The following is an 18097-nucleotide window of genomic DNA, read 5'->3' on the forward strand; positions in this document are numbered from 1 at the left end:
GAACTGGCAAAGTTGGTGCAGTCCATGAGGAGGAGAGGCACTGCAGTACTTAATGCAGCTGGTGGCCACACCAGATACTGACTGTTACTTTTGATCCCTTTGTTCAGGGACACATTATTCCTGTGTCACATAAGTGACCATAGGTCTGTGGAACTTGCTCAGTTTGTTTCAGTTGTTGAATCTTGTTATGTTCATACAAATATTTACACGTTAAGTTTGCTGAAAATAAACGCAGTTGACAGTGAGAGGACGTTTCTTTTTTTGCTGAATTTATATAGCACCCTTTCTTCTAACGGTGTACAATATTAAGTGGTGGTGTGACCACCTAACAAGTCTCAACACCTAACCATAACGTGGATGTTAAGGCAGGTAGTGACATGGAACTAGTGCAACTGTAGCTGAGTAATATAACATGGAATGGGAACTTTTTTACTAATGTGTCATATTAGTAGGGCATTTCTCCAGTCCAGTGAGAGATGATCATGAATCAACAGAGATGAATCAACAATTCTCGGGACCATAGCAGAGAACGAACTAGTCAAATACAGTGGTTTCACAAAGCTCTACACAAGTTGGCAGTTCGCTTTGCCTGCATAGTGAGGCAAAGCAAAATGCTGTTCACTGCTCTCGACCTGAAGACCTGAAGTGGGGCCAAACACTGTGTGAACAGGCACCCACATGAGTGCATGGAGTTACTACTGCCATGTCCCCTGAAGGCCCTTCACACAAAACACCATGGCTCATGACTGGAGAAGTCCCAGTAAGATTCAGGTCAGAATGTTTTACAGTTTACAGTGAACAGGATTATCTTTCCTACTAATAACAGATGTAGTATCCTGAAGCAAGACATGACTTGATTGATGTTTAGAAGGTTACCAAAACTCCTGAAGCTTGGGGTGGTAATAGATAGAGCCTACTTGTGTGTGTGTGTGTGTGTGTGTGTGTGTATATATATATATGTCTTGTATGTATATTCCCACAGGGCTGTGTCGGCACAAACATAATCGTTAGTCACACTGTGCTTACCGGCAAGGCATTAGGCCTGTGGTCAGTTTCATAAAGGATGGCTAGAGTTTCAGCCCTAGCGCCTATGTGAGAAGAGACCTTCCCAACTGTCCTCTAACAGAACCCAGTCAGAGGTAGAGGGAGGGAGCAGCACAAAGACAGAAATTAAAAGGGGGGGAAAAAAAGAGAAAAGGAAACAGAAAAAGTAAGGATCAGAATAGTATAGATGAAGGAAAAGAAAGACATTTCTACTCAGACATGAGAGGAGATGCAGGAATCATGCAGACAGTGAAGTTGTTACTCCTACCTGTTTGGCAGGCATAGAGGGCTCAGCAGGACAGTGTTCAGATTGATCATTTGTTTTTTTAATCATTACGCTTGGTGCAGCACTCCCATTGCACTACAACCAATAAAAACATGGTAAGAGTGAGCTGATGTAATATATATATATATATATATATATATATATATATATATATATCACTCTAAGAAGCTTCTACTTTTTACATTTCTAATTTTTACTGATACCTGTTGGGCAGACTAAGGGTTCAGCTCGATAACGCTCCGATCTAATTATTCTACTAGAGACTTAGCATTCCCATTGCACTAAAAGCTAAATAAATGATGGTCAGAGTGAGCTGACGCAACAGTGTCTTCTGTTCTCGCATGTGTAGAGTGAGATTTTTACTGATACCTGTTCGGTGGACTTTAAAGGGCCAGCTTCGTAACTCTCAAATCGAATGATTGGCTTTTGAATACTTGATCCAGCACTCCCGTTGCACTTAAATCATCAAAAATACAGTGAGTTGACTTAAGTCTTTTTTTCTTCTATTTTTACAAATTAGTTTTTTTTTTACTGAAACTTGTTCGTCAGGCTTGAAGGGTTCAGAATGACAGCTTTCGAGTCGATCGATTGACTTTTGAAGGAGTCTACTTAACGAAGCATTCCCGTTGCACTAAAACCAATAACAACATGGCTGGAGTGAGTTGAGTCTTTCTTCTATTCTTATACTTCAAATGCATTTCAAATTACTGGTACCTGTTCGGCAGACATGTCAGGCTTGAAGGGTTCAGCTTGATAACTCACAGGACATTCGATTGGCGTTTGAATGAGTCTACTTGATGCAGTACTTCCATCGCACTAAAACCATTTAAAAATAAAAAAAAACATTGTCAGAGTGAGCTGATATTTTTTTTAGGGTTGGGCTGGTCAGGACCACAAGGCACTGCAAGCGGCAGTCGCTTTCACCTTGTAATGATGCACAGGAGATGTTGGGGTAAGAGAAGAGACGCAAGACAGAGCAGACGGTTCAGGGACAGGGTGTATTGAAGTGATTTTAGGAACAAAGGTAGATCGATCCATCTGTAGAAAAAAAAGGGTTCATATCAGAAATGAGAGCAATCTCCAAAATCTCTAGCGCTTCATATCCCACCCCAAAAATACTGAGGAGATGCAAGCTGAATATAAGTAGGAGAGGAACAATTGGCCAGAGAAATATTCAACAGCTCAAACCTTTATCTCTTCTAATGAAGATATGAATGTTCACTCATTAGTATCATCACGGACCACTTTCATCATGCAGAGAGAAGTCACCTGACCTTTAATTCGCAGAGCTGTAACACCATGGAAACAAGACATGCTGCAAGAAAACAACCTCTGCCAACAAATGGATTTAAAATGGATTATCAAGCTGTTGCCAGCCTTTAAAAACATGCTCCACTCTCAGTAAAATGTGAGTAGGTTTGACTGGTGACATTGCATCCTTCTAAACAGTCTGAGACGGTCAAACAGAACTTGTGTACAGGGTCAAACATACTGTGCCTCATTTCCTTAGATGGAGTTAGACAGGCAGGCAGGCAGGCAGGCGAGGGGTGGCGCTACACTTTCACCTTATACTCTTTCACTAGAGGAGTCTCGGACTCAGGAAACATAGAACGCAGAAGCACAGCTCTCTCCTTTATACTCTTCCTGTTAAATTCCCCGCTAGTTACGGTTTGCACTTTTTTCTTTAGAACAGCAACAAGGAAAGGAAAGAAAAGCAAGTGTGAAACTGCAGGAAGTTGGCAAATAAATACTGAACAGCAAACATAATCCATAAAGCTGATGATGTGGGGTATGGCAATTTTGTATATTTTGAACAATTCTGTTTTTGTTGCCGAGTTGTGCTGTCTGCTAGACTTTTGTGGCTAAGGCGCATGTGGATTTACTGTTTTGAATGGGCATAAAAATCTATTTCCACGCAAAAAAAATGTTTATTGTGAGTGCAGAAGGCATAGCTGTGAATGGGGCTAACATGGTGTTTCCAGACAGATATAATGGAGGCTCATTGTCACCTGGCTCATCTTTCGCTCCAGCTTCTCTAGGCCCTTCCCTGTGGGGCCAGGAGAAGGTTGTTCTGGGTAATCTACGTCATCTGGGGATTCGGTGTGTGGAATCCACACTCTCTGCTGCACCAAGTCTGCGCGCGGAGAGGCCTGTGTTTGATCATCACGTGGAGGAGGACTCCAGGACCTTTTTGGAACGTGAAGTGGAGTCGGTTGCGCCACGGCTGCAGGCTCTTCTAAGAGTCGCATATAGATGGACGGCTGAAAGCAGATATACACACACAAAGCAATGTGTAAAGCAGCACGGACCTCCAACCAGTAGAGGGCGAACCTCCAGGGTGGCGTAAAAGTGGTGTCTTTTCAATGACTCTTGGTCTAGAAGACTATTGGTTCTTTTGTTAACATAGGCTCTATGTTAGGGGGGGGGGGGGATTATTGAGTTTATGATGTAGCGGCTGACCCTTCGTGGTCTCAACACACACCAGATTGACGTGACTGTACCTGCCACTTGGGGCGTGGGGGTGGAGGAGAGGGAGGGGGCTGTTTCTTGGGCTTAGCGAAGCGAGGGTTCTCCATATCCAGAGAAGGAGATGAAGGACGGCTTGAATCAGAGTCGGAGTTCAAATCAGACTGACAGAGCAGCAGACACGAGATGAGGCAGGAAGGGAAGGACGAGCAGGAGGAATAGGAGAAAAAAAGAAAGTAGTGCAGAATGATTTGTTTCAAAACCACACCCTGCCATCATACACCCATTGCATAAAGTGTGATGTCTGATCCTGAATGCTGATTGGTTAAAACCACATTCCATCCGGTGTCTATTCCACAAGTTACCACAGGCTAAATCTGATGTTAAAATGCCTATTTACTCTGTTCCATCTGACAGAGCAATCCACTGTCTCTTCAGCCCAGACAGGTAATTTCTAAAACTTGATCTGCACTATAAAAAAAAAAAAATGCTTTTTAAACTAACATTTACTTTAACAGCAGAGATTTGTATAAACCTTGCTGTCTGCTTTTCTCAGCCAGTCGAAATCATGAGTCAGTTCTTTGTATATATCCATAAAAATGATGCTATCAATAAAAAACAGAAAACAAAACGAAGTGCAGAAAGTTTGCAGTCTTTCCAGCTTCAGTTTGAAGCTCCTCTGAACAACAGTGTCTTGACGAGAGAGCACATTTTCTACCCCAGGCAAAGTCGCGCATTATTTGCTCAATATTATGGATGTTGCCAAATAAAATGTCACTAGAAAACAGCTTAAACAAATGCAAATGCAGCTACTTTGCTGTTATTCTGGCTGCACTGTTTGACATGACTGTAAGTTATGTTGGCTAGCCAGCAAGCAAGGGATAAGAACGTTGCCTGCCAGTATGGCAATGGAACATTTAGAACGAACGACTGGGTCGCGTTAATAAATACAGAACAACCGGGTCGCGTCTCTGAGCAACCCTAGATTTGTGTCGGGACTTCTCTTGTGGAAGGATGAAATGGTATGAATAAGTTAATCAAAATATTTTTTTAATGAAAATATGCAAATCATTATTTGAATATGTTGGTAACCCGTTGTATAAAAGCGATTGTACCCTTGAAGCCGGTGTTTGGAGGATATATTGGTACGGCTTGCCGGCCCTCGACTTTGAATCGGGCATAACAGCCGTGCCAATATTTACCTCCAAATACCAGTTTCTCCGGCATTATCATATATGCACCATAACCATACCATATCTATGGTATTTCACACCATAATCAGACAGAGCCACTCAGTCCTTTGATGGGGCTTCACAGGCAGATTATACTGTATCCACTTCTTCATCAAGGTTCCAAATGCACAACCTGCTTTCTTTACTCCTATAATCCAGGGACAGCCTCTTCTTACGATGGAGTAGCTAATCATACTGTGTGACTAAGGTAGCGGTCGATATACTAGAAGTACGTTATTGGTAGAAGTAAAACGATACAGTAAATGAATCTTCAATCTCTTCATAGCTTTCTTGACCATTACCAATAAACTATACCTCGTCAAAACTTTGTACTCAAACTGTACCCAAGGGTAGTGGCTGTGGGTATGGTAGATTTGTCCCATTTTACAGTCTTACAACACAATGGGCTATATTCAAACATGATTATGGTGGCAGTGATGTTGCAGAATTGGATACAAGGACATAAGTGCTCTCCCCGGACATAAAAGCAGGTCTATGAAATTAATTTAATCCATTTCCAAACTCTCTCAGAATGTTATGTACCATAGAGAACTAGTTTCCACAGAGCCTTCATGATCTGAAATTTCAACACAAAAACATGACCGGTGTATGATTAAACCCCTGCCCCACACACACACACACACACACACACACACACACGGCAGAAAGTACTATACAATAGTACAGATTTCTAAAATCAGATATGATCATCCATCAGAGAACCAACAGAAGAGTCATACAGTTACCATTGGCACTGAGGCCATCGACGGTTTATTGTCTGTATGTGACTTTACAATGTGTTGCCCAAACCCCCCCCCCCCCATTATCTCTACACAGCACAGTGTACAGGGACCTTGACCCCTCTAGTCAGAGTACTGTACACCTGGAGCTGCTCACCTTATTGCGCAGGGAACTGCCAGGCGATGCATTCTCATCAAACTTGGCCAGTAGCTGTGTGGCCATCGAGCGCACTTTATTCTGCTCCCCACCGTCACCTGCAGGGGGGGCACTCTGACAGGACAACTGACAACACAATGAATGATCAGTCCCTTTATCGACATTAAAATGGCTGCATCTAAGGCCATACTGGTGACAGAGATATGCTTGTTGTAGTCACTAACATACCTCCTCTAAATAGGTGCTGCCCTTTCTTCGCCTTTTGTTCATCGGGTCGTTCTCCTCCAGCTTCCCGTTATCCTGAGGAAAAGGTAGTACAAAATAGACCTAAAACAACTGTTCCTTCACAGTCATTCACATCACAGTCAAAGGTCATCGAGTGTGGGGGTAATCATTAAGAAAGTATGCCTTGTAAGATGTAGATTATCTAGGTCTCTCAGTCTTGTTCACATACAGTACCTAATCTAATCTACATTTCAATTGCTTCTTGTCATTTATTGGCACATAGGAATTCCTTTCATCTGTCAAGTAAACATGGACCTATTTTGACACACTTTAGGTAGGCTAAAATAACATTTACATGGATGCCTTTGTTGTTGCAATGCTTTCCTTTTAAAGCCTGTAGATGGGTGAGGAGGAGAGGGTGAGCCCACGGTACCTTTGGGATCCTTTTTTTGGGCTGTGTTCGGTTCATTAAGTTGTAAACAGAGTGTGCAGACTCCGATGAATTTGCTTCATTGTTCTCATCCGTTTCCCTTGTACCTGTAACAAAGCATAGCAGTGTGTTATGGGTGCTTTGATACAGGACATACTCTAACACGCACACTGTTATAAACCAGCCCTCTAAGCCTAGGTCAAGCCAAATCAAGAGGGTAACCAGATAGAGTAATGTGAAAATAAACCCCCAAAACAGTAGTATCCAGAATTCAAAACAGATTCCTTTTGATTAATCACCAAGTGTCAGAAACTATTATGAGGGCATTACAATAGTCAGTAGGGCTGAATCATTAGTATTTTAAGTGAAGGAATTGTCAGCCATTTAACATAAACTCCTACTGTATTCTATAAAAGGCAGCCCTATAGATCATAGAGGCATTATTATTACCATGGCCCTGTGAGATGACCTGAACTGGGGCCCGAATGCATTTCTTACATACCACACTCTCATAACTGACCAGGTTGTGTAACATGCAAATCTTATCCCATCATGGCAGATGAAGAAAAAATAAGTAATAACCACTCAGTCACACTATCCTCATTAAGGGTTCAATCTTAAACTCAATCTAACCTTCACAATCCTGCAAACAAATCATTCCTCAGGAGTAGTAAAACTCCAGTTATGGAGTAGTTTATGGAAAATAGTATGTAGTACATATATTTTTAATTCAAATTAAATTAATAATGTTAATTAACATATCAGACTTCAGGATCCCATTACGTAACCCTTGTGCATGGAGTCTCAATTTCTGAGGCTTCAGGTGTCACGGGTGCTCCCTCTCAGGCCTCTAGGTCACCAGGCTGCTCGTTATGGCGCACACCTGTTACCATTGTTACGCACAACTGCGTGTCAGACTCAACTGGACTATCACCTCCATGATTACCTTCTCATATACATATATAAGGGATTGTTTCTGTTTGTCTGTGTGCTGTTAGTGTTTGTTTTGTATTATGTTTATTTTTATTTTTAAAAAAAAACTCACTCCCTGAACTTGCTTCCCGACGCACAGCCCACATAATTACATCAGGAAACAGACTCTTGAGCTACTGCAGGAACTGTTCCTTAGTGTGTGTCGTCTCCCTAGACATCCTGGTCACCTCCCACAATTTTCAAAATGTTCCGGCGTTCATGTCTGTACTTAATAGAACGTCAGTTTGGCATAGAGGAACTGTGTCACTGCCTACAGTATCGTATCCACTTGAATAAAAATACAAAAATAGTAGCTAGCAAGATAAAGCTCAGAGGTTATTTTTAACATTTTCACACATGAGTTCCAAATATCTCTAAAGGTTGCGCCCAGCGTGAGTTGTTATGCTTGTGATGTGAGAATGCACTCACTGTTCCAAAATGTGATTGTCATGCAACAGGACAGTTAACCCGCGCTGCCCTCAAACCAAGACGCACGCTGCCTGCTAATTATCTACAGGCTATATTTCAACTTGTCAATTTGAAATAATTTTCTAACAAGTTTCATCTTCCAACAACAGTTTGAAGTGAGTGTGAGTGAGTGTGTTCCGCCTCCTCATTAATTCGCATAGAAGTTGCCCATTTCACAGTTGCGAACAATTTACGTTTGAGGCTTTACTGAACCGGACAAACTTCTCTTTCGATGAGAGCCCAAGCACATCCCCAGTGTTTCCCCAGATCAACTATGCAGATGTTTGTGCAGTCTAGCATGAACTTTTTCCTCCTGGCACATTTTCTGGCAGGCTCTCGCATTGCCTTCATTGTTGTTCTCCTTACAAATAATAACATTGGACATGTGTGCCTTCCTTTCAAAGTAAGTGCCTTATTTTCAGTATATCATGTTGGTGTTTCTACTGTAGAATACTGCATGTATATATGGAGCATAATGTATTTACTGTTTTATTCAGGTACTGGTGATAAATGATGCATTCGGGCTCTTGCATTGATTGTGATGTACACACGTGTGTAAAATGCTTTTAAGGTTGTACTGATTATGATGAGCTAATGCAAAGATATTTGCCAGCTATTTTGGTTACAAGGTTTTTGACATTATAAAAGGCATTCTGGGTGTCATGTAAAAGTCTGTCAGACCAAAGATGTTATAATAAAATGAGTAAACGTCCGTCATTTCTATAGCTAATTCATATTATGGTTTCTGTCAGCCGAGAGTTCTGTAAATATGACCGCTTGTGTTAGGTCAATCTTTTCTCAGCGCAATAACTAATGTAGCCTACTGTACATTTTCCGGTTTGGATGATTGTGTTATGCTGTCGCAACTTCTGTGAATGTCTGAGCATTGCATCCAAGAAGAAACTGGTCACATTCAGGACATAAGGTTGTAAGGACTGTGTTTGTGAGAAAAAAAAAAGAAGTGTTGCCAGCTCAAACGCTGACTGTTGCGTCAATCGAAACTGGATGTTCTGAATCGCATTGGTTTGAGAGTACGCTGCAGAGACCACTGGAGAATGATCACACACACACACACACACACGTGTGTGTTGGTACACGTCAAAGGGTTAATGTCTGCATTTCGTAAGTGGCTAGTTTGCATCAACTACCTCCACTAAAACCACTGGTTTCGAATAGCGACCTTCTGGCATGTCTGCCTCATGATTTGTTGCGAGAGTTTTCGGGCTGAAGCGAATTCACCCCAGAAAAATGTTGTTTCCCCCCCCCCCTTTCAGAAGTTGCCAAAATACAAACGTCTGTTTCCTAGAGTCTTGTTTTCGAGTCTATACTGTGTGAGGCATCAGAGTTGTGAGAGAATGACCAAGAACAGCAGCCTACCAGTGATGGATGCAGGCGAGTTGCGGAACATCTCGTAAAGCTTGGAGATGTACAGCACCATCATCAGCTTGTCTGGGTCCTGGTCCAGAGCCATCTCGTTCCCCGTGGTCACAGGCTGGATACCAAACTCATGCTCTGCTATGTCAAAGGCCAGCTGGTTGTTCTTGGCCGAGTCCTTCTCATTCAGGGAGTCAAAGTCACTAGGATGGAGGGAGATACAGAGAAGAGGCATAAGGTTCACCTCCTATAAGACCTTAATAAAGTTGTTTCCCCTATGGAGTGAGAATGTTAGCCCTAAAACAGTTTGTCGATACGCATTAAAACGTTGGTTTAATGCTGCATTTTATAATCATTATACTTTCCGCACCACCAGACTCCTACCAACAGATGCATTGCACTAGCTGAAAGGTGAGGTCTAAGTCCCTTAGCAACAGCCCATAGCAATGTCATAAACAGATTGTAAACACATTTCCTTTCCATAAAAAGGATTTAATTCAGAATGGACTGTCGAATCACATCTACCTGTGACACAGAGAAGGGGGGGTGATGAGGTCATCACGGCTGCACCCCCTCAGCTCACACTCATTTTGACTCACACACAAAAGACGACTTGAGCGGGCCAAATTCACACCGCATGAAGGATAAAACACCCACTTGTTATTTAGGTAAGATGGAAACATTTCTAGGCGCGGAGTTGCTCAACCGTGCCATCAGTATCTAATACTGTTAGTACAAATGCTTTATACACATAATTGGACGTGCAATATTAAAGCCAAACCAGAATGCTCGCTTTCTCATTTCTCTATTTAGACAAACCTAGCTGTTGCCCGCAAAGGTCAGTACACATAGTACAGTTCCTAATTTATGAATCCTACACCTAGAGTTTAAACAGAAGTGTTGTCTACAAAATAATCAATATCGCTGTTCACATTTTCAACAGCATAACATGTGACACAAAGGTAGTGCATGACCTTTGTCATCTTGTCTATCAGTGTGTGCTTTGATGGTGCCAATAAGACCATGACTGTGTGTATGCATGTATGCATGTATGTATATATACACACACACACACACACACACACACAGCCTTCAGAAAGTATTCACACCTTTACTTTTGCCACATTTTTTTGGTGTTAGTCTGAAATTAAAATTGATCAAATGTAGATGTTTGTGTTACTGACCTACACACAATACCCTATGTCAAAGTGGAATGTTGATTTTTATACATTTATCAGATGAATTAAAAATCAAAAAGCTGAAATGTCTTGAGTCAATATGTATTCAACCCCTTTGTTATGGTAAACCTAAATAAGTTCAGGAGTAAAAATGTGCTTAACGAGTTACATAATATATTGCATCTATACACTGTGTGTAATCGTGTTTAACATTATTTTTTTTATGACTACCTCATCTCTGTACCCCAAACATACAGATAATTGTAAGGTCCCTCAGTCGAACAGTGAATTTCAAACACAGATTCAGCCACAAAAGACCAGGGAGATTTTTCAATGCCTCGCAAAGGACACCTATTGGTAGATTAGTAAAAAAAAGCAGACATTGAATATCCCTTTGAGCATGGTGAAGTTATTCATTAAACTTTGGATGGTGTATCAATACACCCAGTCACTCACTACAAAGATACAGGCGTCCTTCCTAACTCAGTTGCCGGAGAGGAAAGAAACTGCTCAGGGATTTCACCATGAGGCAAATGTTGACTTTAAAACAGTTGCTGGGATCGATACTATCTGTATAGTGATCCTGATGACCAAGGCCGGGTCTGAGGAGCTGCTTGGCGTAGGCAAGCTTCCATTAAAGTAAATCCCTTGAGTTCTATTAGAGGTTTTCTTGAGGGCTTGAACGCAGCCCGGAATGCAATTAGCCATTGTGGCTGGGACTGCGGATTATCCTGGCCTTGTGTCAGTGTAGATCCTTGCCGTTTGTTGTTCTGGTTTCCAATCCTCCCAGCCATCTACCCTGTCCGGAACTGCGGGGAGTAACAGCGTAACCTACCATGACAAAGACCAAAGCAGGTAGGAGTACCGTTGAGGACAGTGATGTCTATCACAGGTGCAAGATCTTTTTAAACTAACAAAAATTGTTATACAAGCAGTTGTTACAACAAGAAAATAGCTTCAAGTTTTGTCAAAATACTGGTGGAGTCAACTAATAAAATATTGGATGACCTGACCAGAGAGGTCCAGGACCTGAAGAACAGTTTGCACTTCTCCCAGGGTCAGCTCTATGAGGTTAAACAGGAGAATGGCATGATGAAAGCAACCTGTAAGTCATTGAGAGAGGACATCATTTCTGTATGCGAATCCATGATAATTTGATTTCTCCGTCATTGTTATCAAGGTGCAATCATAGCGGAACATGGTTGTGGATGGAATTGCAGAATCTCCACAGTGGTCAAAGTTCCTGAGGTTCAAGGACAAGGTAGCTGTTCTGGAAAGAGCAAAGAACTTGAGAGGAACGTACAGCTTCCTCAACGAGGACTATCCTGAAGCTGTGCGCCAGAAGAGGAAAGAACTTATCCCAGCCATGAAAGCTGCCAGAGAGCGTAGGGACATTACTTATACCTTCTATGACAGGCTCATTGCCCACTCTCCCTCTCAAAAGTCCGGAAAGGATGAGAGAGCCAAGCCTATGGGTTCGTAGCTTCAACCCCGCAGCACACACACACACCAATTGATGAATGGACTGCTGAACGTATATATTTCTCTTGCCTGGTTTATTCTTCTTTTCCATATTTCGCTCTTATAAGCTACCCAGGAAAAGGATGAAAATATCCCATATCAATATATTTAGCCTTAGAAATAAGGTTCATGAAATCAATAACATTTATATAGACATTTGAGACTAATTCATTTGATGCTAGAGCAGCAGCAAGAAAAGTGTATACCATCTATAGAAGAGACAGGAATGCTTATGGGGGAGGGGTTGATTTTTTTTAATATAAATAAAATCAACCCCTCCCCCATAAGCATTCCTGTCACTTCTATATATATATATATATATATATATATCTATATATATATATATATATATATATATATATCTATATCTATATCTATATATATATACATATATACATATATATATACATACACACACACACACCTCAAAAAAATAAAAGGGAACACTTAAACACAATGTAACTCTAAGTCAATCACACTTCTGTGAAATCAAACTGTCCACTTAGGAAGCAACACGGATTGACAATAAATTTCACATGCTGTTGTGCAAATGGAATTAGACAACAGGGGGAAATTATAGGCAATTAGCAAGACACCCCCAATAAAGGAGTGGTTCTGCAGGTGGTGACCACAGACCACTTCTCAGTTCCTATGCTTCCTGGCTGATGTTTTGGTCACTTTTGAATGCTGGCGGTGCTTTCACTCTAGTGGTAGCATGAGACGGAGTCTACAACCCACACAGGTGGCTCAGGTAGTGCAGCTCATCCAGGATGGCACATCAATGCGAGCTGTGGCAAGAAGGTTTGCTGTGTGTCAGCGTACTGTCCAGAGCATGGAGGCGCTACCAGGAGACAGGCCAGTACACCAGGAGACGTGGAGGAGGCCGTAGGAGGGCAACAACCCAGCAGCAGGACCGCTACCTCCGCCTTTGTGCAAGGAGGAGCAGGAGGAGCACTGCCAGAGCCCTGCAAAATGACCTCCAGCAGGCCACAAATGTGCATGTGTCTGCGCAAACGGTCAGAAACAGATTCCATGAGGGTGGTATGAGGGCCCGACGTCCACAGGTGGGGGTTGTGCTTACAGCCCAACACCGTGCTGGACGTTTGGCATTTGCCAGAGAACACCAAGATTGGATAATTCGCCACTGGCGCCCTGTGCTCTTCACAGATGAAAGCAGGGTCACACTGAGCACATGTGACAGAAGTGACAGAGTCTGGAGACGCCATGGAGAACGTTATGCTGCCTGCAACATCCTCCAGCATGACCGGTTTGGCGGTGGGTCAGTCATGTTGTGGGGGGCCGCACAGCCCTCCATGTGCTCGCCAGAGGTAGCCTGACTGCCATTAGGTACCGAGATGAGATCCTCAGACCCCTTGTGAGACCATATGCTGGTGCGGTTGGCCCTGGGTTCCTCCTAATGCAAGACCATGCTAGACCTCATGTGGCTGGAGGGTGTCAGCAGTTCCTGCAAGACGAAGGCATTGATGCTATGGACTGGCCCACCCGTTCCCCAGACCTGAATCCAATTGAGCATATCTGGGACATCATGTCTCGCTCCATCCACCAACGCCACGCTGCACCACAGACTTGTCCAGGAGTTGGTGGATGCTTTAGTCCAGGTCTGGGAGGAGATCCCTCAGGAGACCATCCGCCACCTCATCAGGAGCATGCCCAGGCGTTGTCGGGAGATCATACAGGCATGTGGAGGCCACACACACTACTGAGCCTCATTTTGAATTGTTTTAAAGACATTACATCAAATTTGGATCAGCCTGTAGTGTGGTTTTCCACTTTAATTTTGAGTGTGACTCCAAATCCAGACCTCCATGGGTTGATCAATTTGATTTCCATTGATTATATGTGTGATTTTGTTGTCAGCTCATTCAACTATTTAAAGAAAAAAGTATTTAAGAATATTTCATTCAGATCTAGGATGTGTTATTTTAGTGTTCCCTTTATTATTTTGAGCAGTGTATATATTACAGGGAAATGGTGTTGCACTATATATATATATATATATATATATATATATATATATATACACACACACACACAGTGGGGCAGACACCAATTGTGCAAGTTCTCCCACTTAAAAAGATGAGGCCTGTCATTTTCATCATAGGTACACCTCAACTATGACAGACAAAATGAGAACAAAAAAAAAAATCCAGAAAATCACATTGGTCAATAACAAAAGTTTCTCAATACTTTGTTATATACCCTTTGACTGGCTAGGCCACTCCAGGACCTTGAAATGCTTCTAACGAAGCCACTCCTTCGTTGCCCGGGCGGTGTGTTTGGGATCATTGTCATGCTGAAAGACCCAGCCACATTTCATCTTCAATGCCCTTGCTGATGGGAGGCTTTCACTCAAAATCTCACGATACATGGCCACATTAATTCTTTCCTTTACACGGATCAGTCGTCCTGGTCCCTTTGCAGAAAAACAGCCCCAAAGCATGATGTTTCCACCCCCATGCTTCACAGTAGGTATGGTGTTCTTTGGATGCAACTCAGCATTCTTTGTCGTCCAAACACGGTGAGTTGAGTTTTTACCAAAAAGTTATATTTTGGTTTCATCTGACCATATGACATTCTCCCAATCTTCTTCTGGATCATCCAAATGCTCTCTAGCAAACTTCAGACGGGCCTGGACATGTACTGGCTTAAGCAGGGGGACACGTCTGGCACTGTAGGATTTGAGTCCCTGGCGGCGTAGTGTGTTACTGATGGTAGGCTTTGTTACTTTGGTTCCAGCTCTCGCAGGTCATTCACTAGGTCTCCCCGTGTGGTTCTGGGATTTTTGCTCACCGTTCTTGTGATCATTTTGACCCCACGGGGTGAGATCTTGCGTGTAGCCCCAGATCGAGGGAGATTATCAGTGGTCTTGTATGTCTTCCATTTCCTAATTGATCCCACAGTTGATTTCTTCAAACCAAGCTGCTTTCCTATTGCAGATTCAGTCTTCCCAGCCTGGTGCAGGTCTACAATTTTGTTTCTGGTGTCCTTTGACAGCTCTTTGGTCTTGGCCATAGTGGATTTTGGAGTGTGACTGTTTGAAGTTGTGGACAGGTGTCTTTTATACTGATAACAAGTTCAAACAGGTGCCATTAATACAGGTAACGAGTGGAGGACAGATGAGGCTCTTAAAGAAGAAGTTACAGGTCTGAGAGCCAGAAATCTTGCTTATTTGTAGGTGACCAAATACTTATTTTCCACCATAATTTGCAAATAAATTCATTAAAAATCCTTCAATGTGATTTTCTGGATTTCTTTTTCTGTCTGTCATAGTTGAAGTGTACCTATGATGAAAATTACAGGCCTCATCTTTTTAAGTGGGAGAACTTGCACAATTGGTGGCTGACTAAATACTTTTTTGCCCCACTGTATGATTGGTTTAAATAAATTGATAATAAGATGAGTGGTCACTGTACCGTTAGATTTCCATGCAGCCTTTGATATTATTGACCATAACCGGTAGTTAAGAAAACTTGTTTATAATCCATAACACCTCTGCCATATCATAGAACCATAGATATCTAATAGAACTCAAGGGATTTACTTTAATGGAAGCTTCTCTAATGTCAAACATGTAAAGTGTGGTGTACCGCAGGGCAAATCTCTAGGCCCTCTACACTTTTCTCCGATGACATGCCGCTGGAATTAAACAATGCAATGCATGGGTGTCCATGTATGCTGATGATTCAACCATATACACATCAGCAACCACTGCTAATTAAGTCACTGAAACCCTTAACCTCTTGAAGCAAGGGGGCACTATTTTTATGTTTGGAAAAATAACGTTCCCAAAGTAAAACTGCCTATTTCTCAAGACCAGATGCTAGAATATGCATATAATTGACATATTAGGATAGAAAATACTCTAGTTTCCAAAATTGTCTAAATTTTGTCTGTGAGTTAAATGGAACTGATATTGCAGGCTAAAACCTGAGGAAAATCCAATCAGGAAGTGCCCCTGTTTTTGAAACCTCTCTGTTGTTATGCATCCCTATTGTCCATTTAAAGGGATATCAACCAGATTCCTTTTTCTATGGCTTCCCTAAGGTGTCAGCCTTTCAACATAGTTTCAGGCTTTTATTTTGAAGAATGAGCGTGAACGACCACATTGCGTAAGTGGATAGGTGGGGGCTCTCAGTGAGTTGTGCGCAAAAGAGAAAGGCGGCCATTGTTACTCCCGGTCCTAGTGAAAAGCCAACTGTCCTGGTTGATATATTATCGAATAGATATTTGAAAAACACCCTGAGGATTCATTATAAAAAACGTTTGACATTTTTCTGTGGACATTATGGGTATAATTTGGAATTTTTGTCTGCGTTGTCGTGACCACTCTTTCCGGTGGATTCCTGGGCATAACGCACCAAACTAACGGAGGTATTTGGATATTAAAAATATCTTTATGGAACAAAAGGAACATTTGTCTAACTGGGAGTCTCGTGAGTGAAAACATCCGAAGATCTTCAAAGGTAAACGATTCATTTGATTGCTTTTCTGATTTTCGTGACCAAGTTACCTGATGCTAAGTGTACTTAGTTTTATTTGACTGTGGCGCTATGCTATTCAGCGTTGCTGATGACAATTATACCGGATCCAAGATGGGTGATTCATAGAGGTTAACAAAGAGTTGCAGTCTGTTTTGGAATGGGTGGCCAGTAATAAACTGGTCCTCAACATCTCAAACTAAGAGCATTGTATTTGGTACACAATTTCCTACGTTCTACACCATAGAATGAATTGTGTGACTGTTGAACAAGTCGATGAAACTACATTTCTTGATGCTACCATCGATTGTAAACTGTCATGGTCCAAACAGATTCAAATGGTTGTAAAGATGAGTAGTAATAAAGAGATGCTCTGCTTTTTTCACACCACACTCCACAAAGCAAGTTCTGCAGGCTCAAATTTGATCTTGATTATTGTCCAGTCATATGGTCAAGTGCTGCAAAGAAAGACCTAGTTAAGATGCAGCTGGCCCAGAACAGAGCAGCACGTATAGCGGAAGTGAACAGCAAACCTGGTTTAAAAAATAAAGCAACATCTCAAGGTACAATGCCTCTCCCCCATTGTGACCTACTTGTTGTGTGTATATACTGACATGCATGTGTAACTGATAGATGCACAAACACACTACATGTTAATGTTTTTAAAATGTATGTAAATTGTAAAGTATTTTGTCTGTATTGTATTTTTCGCTGTGCTGGACCCCAGTAAGACTAGCTGACGCCATTGGCCTTCGGCTAATGGGGATCCTAATAAATCAACATTAAATAAAATCCATAGAATGCGTTTGACACCCATGCTGTACAGAACAGTATTCTAATATAGGCACTAAAGTAATAGTGCAAAGCAAATAACTTTTTGTCCCGAACACAAAGTGTTATATGTTTGGGGAAAATCCAATACATTACTGAGTACCACGCTCCATATTTTCAAGCATAGTGGTGGCTGCATGATGTTATCGGTATGCTTGTCATCGTTAAGGACTGGGGAGTTTCAGGGAAAAAAATGAATAAAAGTCAGAATGGAGACCAACATCCTATAAGAAAAATCGGATTAATTCTGCTTTCCACCAGACACTGGGAGATGAAGTCACCTTTCAGCAGGACAATAACCTAAAACACAAGGCCAAATATACACCGGAGTTGCTTACCAAGAAGACAGTGAATATTCCTGAGTGGCCGAGTTACAGTTTGGAGTTAAAACCTGTTGGTACTAGGGGGCAGTATTTTCATTTTTGGAAAAAAAAACGTAAAAAAAAATAAAAAATAAACGGGATATTTTGTCAGGACAAGATGCTAGAATATGCATATAATTGACAGATTTGGATAAAAAACACTAATGTTTCCAAAACTCTAAAGATATTGTCTGTGAGTATAACAGAACTGATGTTGCAGGCGAAAGCCTGAGAAAAATCCAATCCGGAAGTGCCCCATATTTTGAAAGCGCTGCGTTCCAATGAGTCCCTATTGAGCTGTGAATGTGCCAT

The 18097-nt window shown here is 41.8% G+C and overlaps 1 protein-coding gene across 12 annotated transcripts in view; it reads right to left on the bottom strand.

Moving 5' to 3' along the window:
• LOC110523755 (F-actin-monooxygenase mical2b) overlaps positions 1-18097 on the bottom strand; it is a 90159-nt gene that overhangs the window by 21551 nt on the left and 50511 nt on the right. For 7 of the 12 annotated variants that reach the window (XR_016495358.1, XM_021602753.3, XM_021602744.3 and 4 more), the window contains 12 exons: positions 9398-9597; positions 6584-6687; positions 6154-6225; positions 5926-6051; positions 3832-3960; positions 3340-3591; positions 2896-3012; positions 2255-2368; positions 2045-2146; positions 1700-1786; positions 1313-1405; positions 1027-1119 (listed from right to left, as the gene is read on the bottom strand). Coding sequence is in view for 11 of the 12 variants with exons in the window: in XM_021602753.3 (XP_021458428.3) it covers positions 1027-1119; positions 1313-1405; positions 1700-1786; positions 2045-2146; positions 2255-2368; positions 2896-3012; positions 3340-3591; positions 3832-3960; positions 5926-6051; positions 6154-6225; positions 6584-6687; positions 9398-9597 (1489 nt within the window). In the remaining variant the exon portion in view is untranslated. The remainder of the gene's footprint in view (positions 1-1026; positions 1120-1312; positions 1406-1699; positions 1787-2044; positions 2147-2254; positions 2369-2895; positions 3013-3339; positions 3592-3831; positions 3961-5925; positions 6052-6153; positions 6226-6583; positions 6688-9397; positions 9598-18097) is intronic. The other 5 variants (XM_090232419.1, XM_090232409.1, XM_021602806.3 and 2 more) reach the window with 2 other exon arrangements.

This window comes from Oncorhynchus mykiss, chromosome 1 (genome assembly GCF_057628025.1).
Source record: "Oncorhynchus mykiss isolate SJ-2025 chromosome 1, ASM5762802v1, whole genome shotgun sequence".
NCBI classification, from domain to species: domain Eukaryota; kingdom Metazoa; phylum Chordata; class Actinopteri; order Salmoniformes; family Salmonidae; genus Oncorhynchus; species Oncorhynchus mykiss.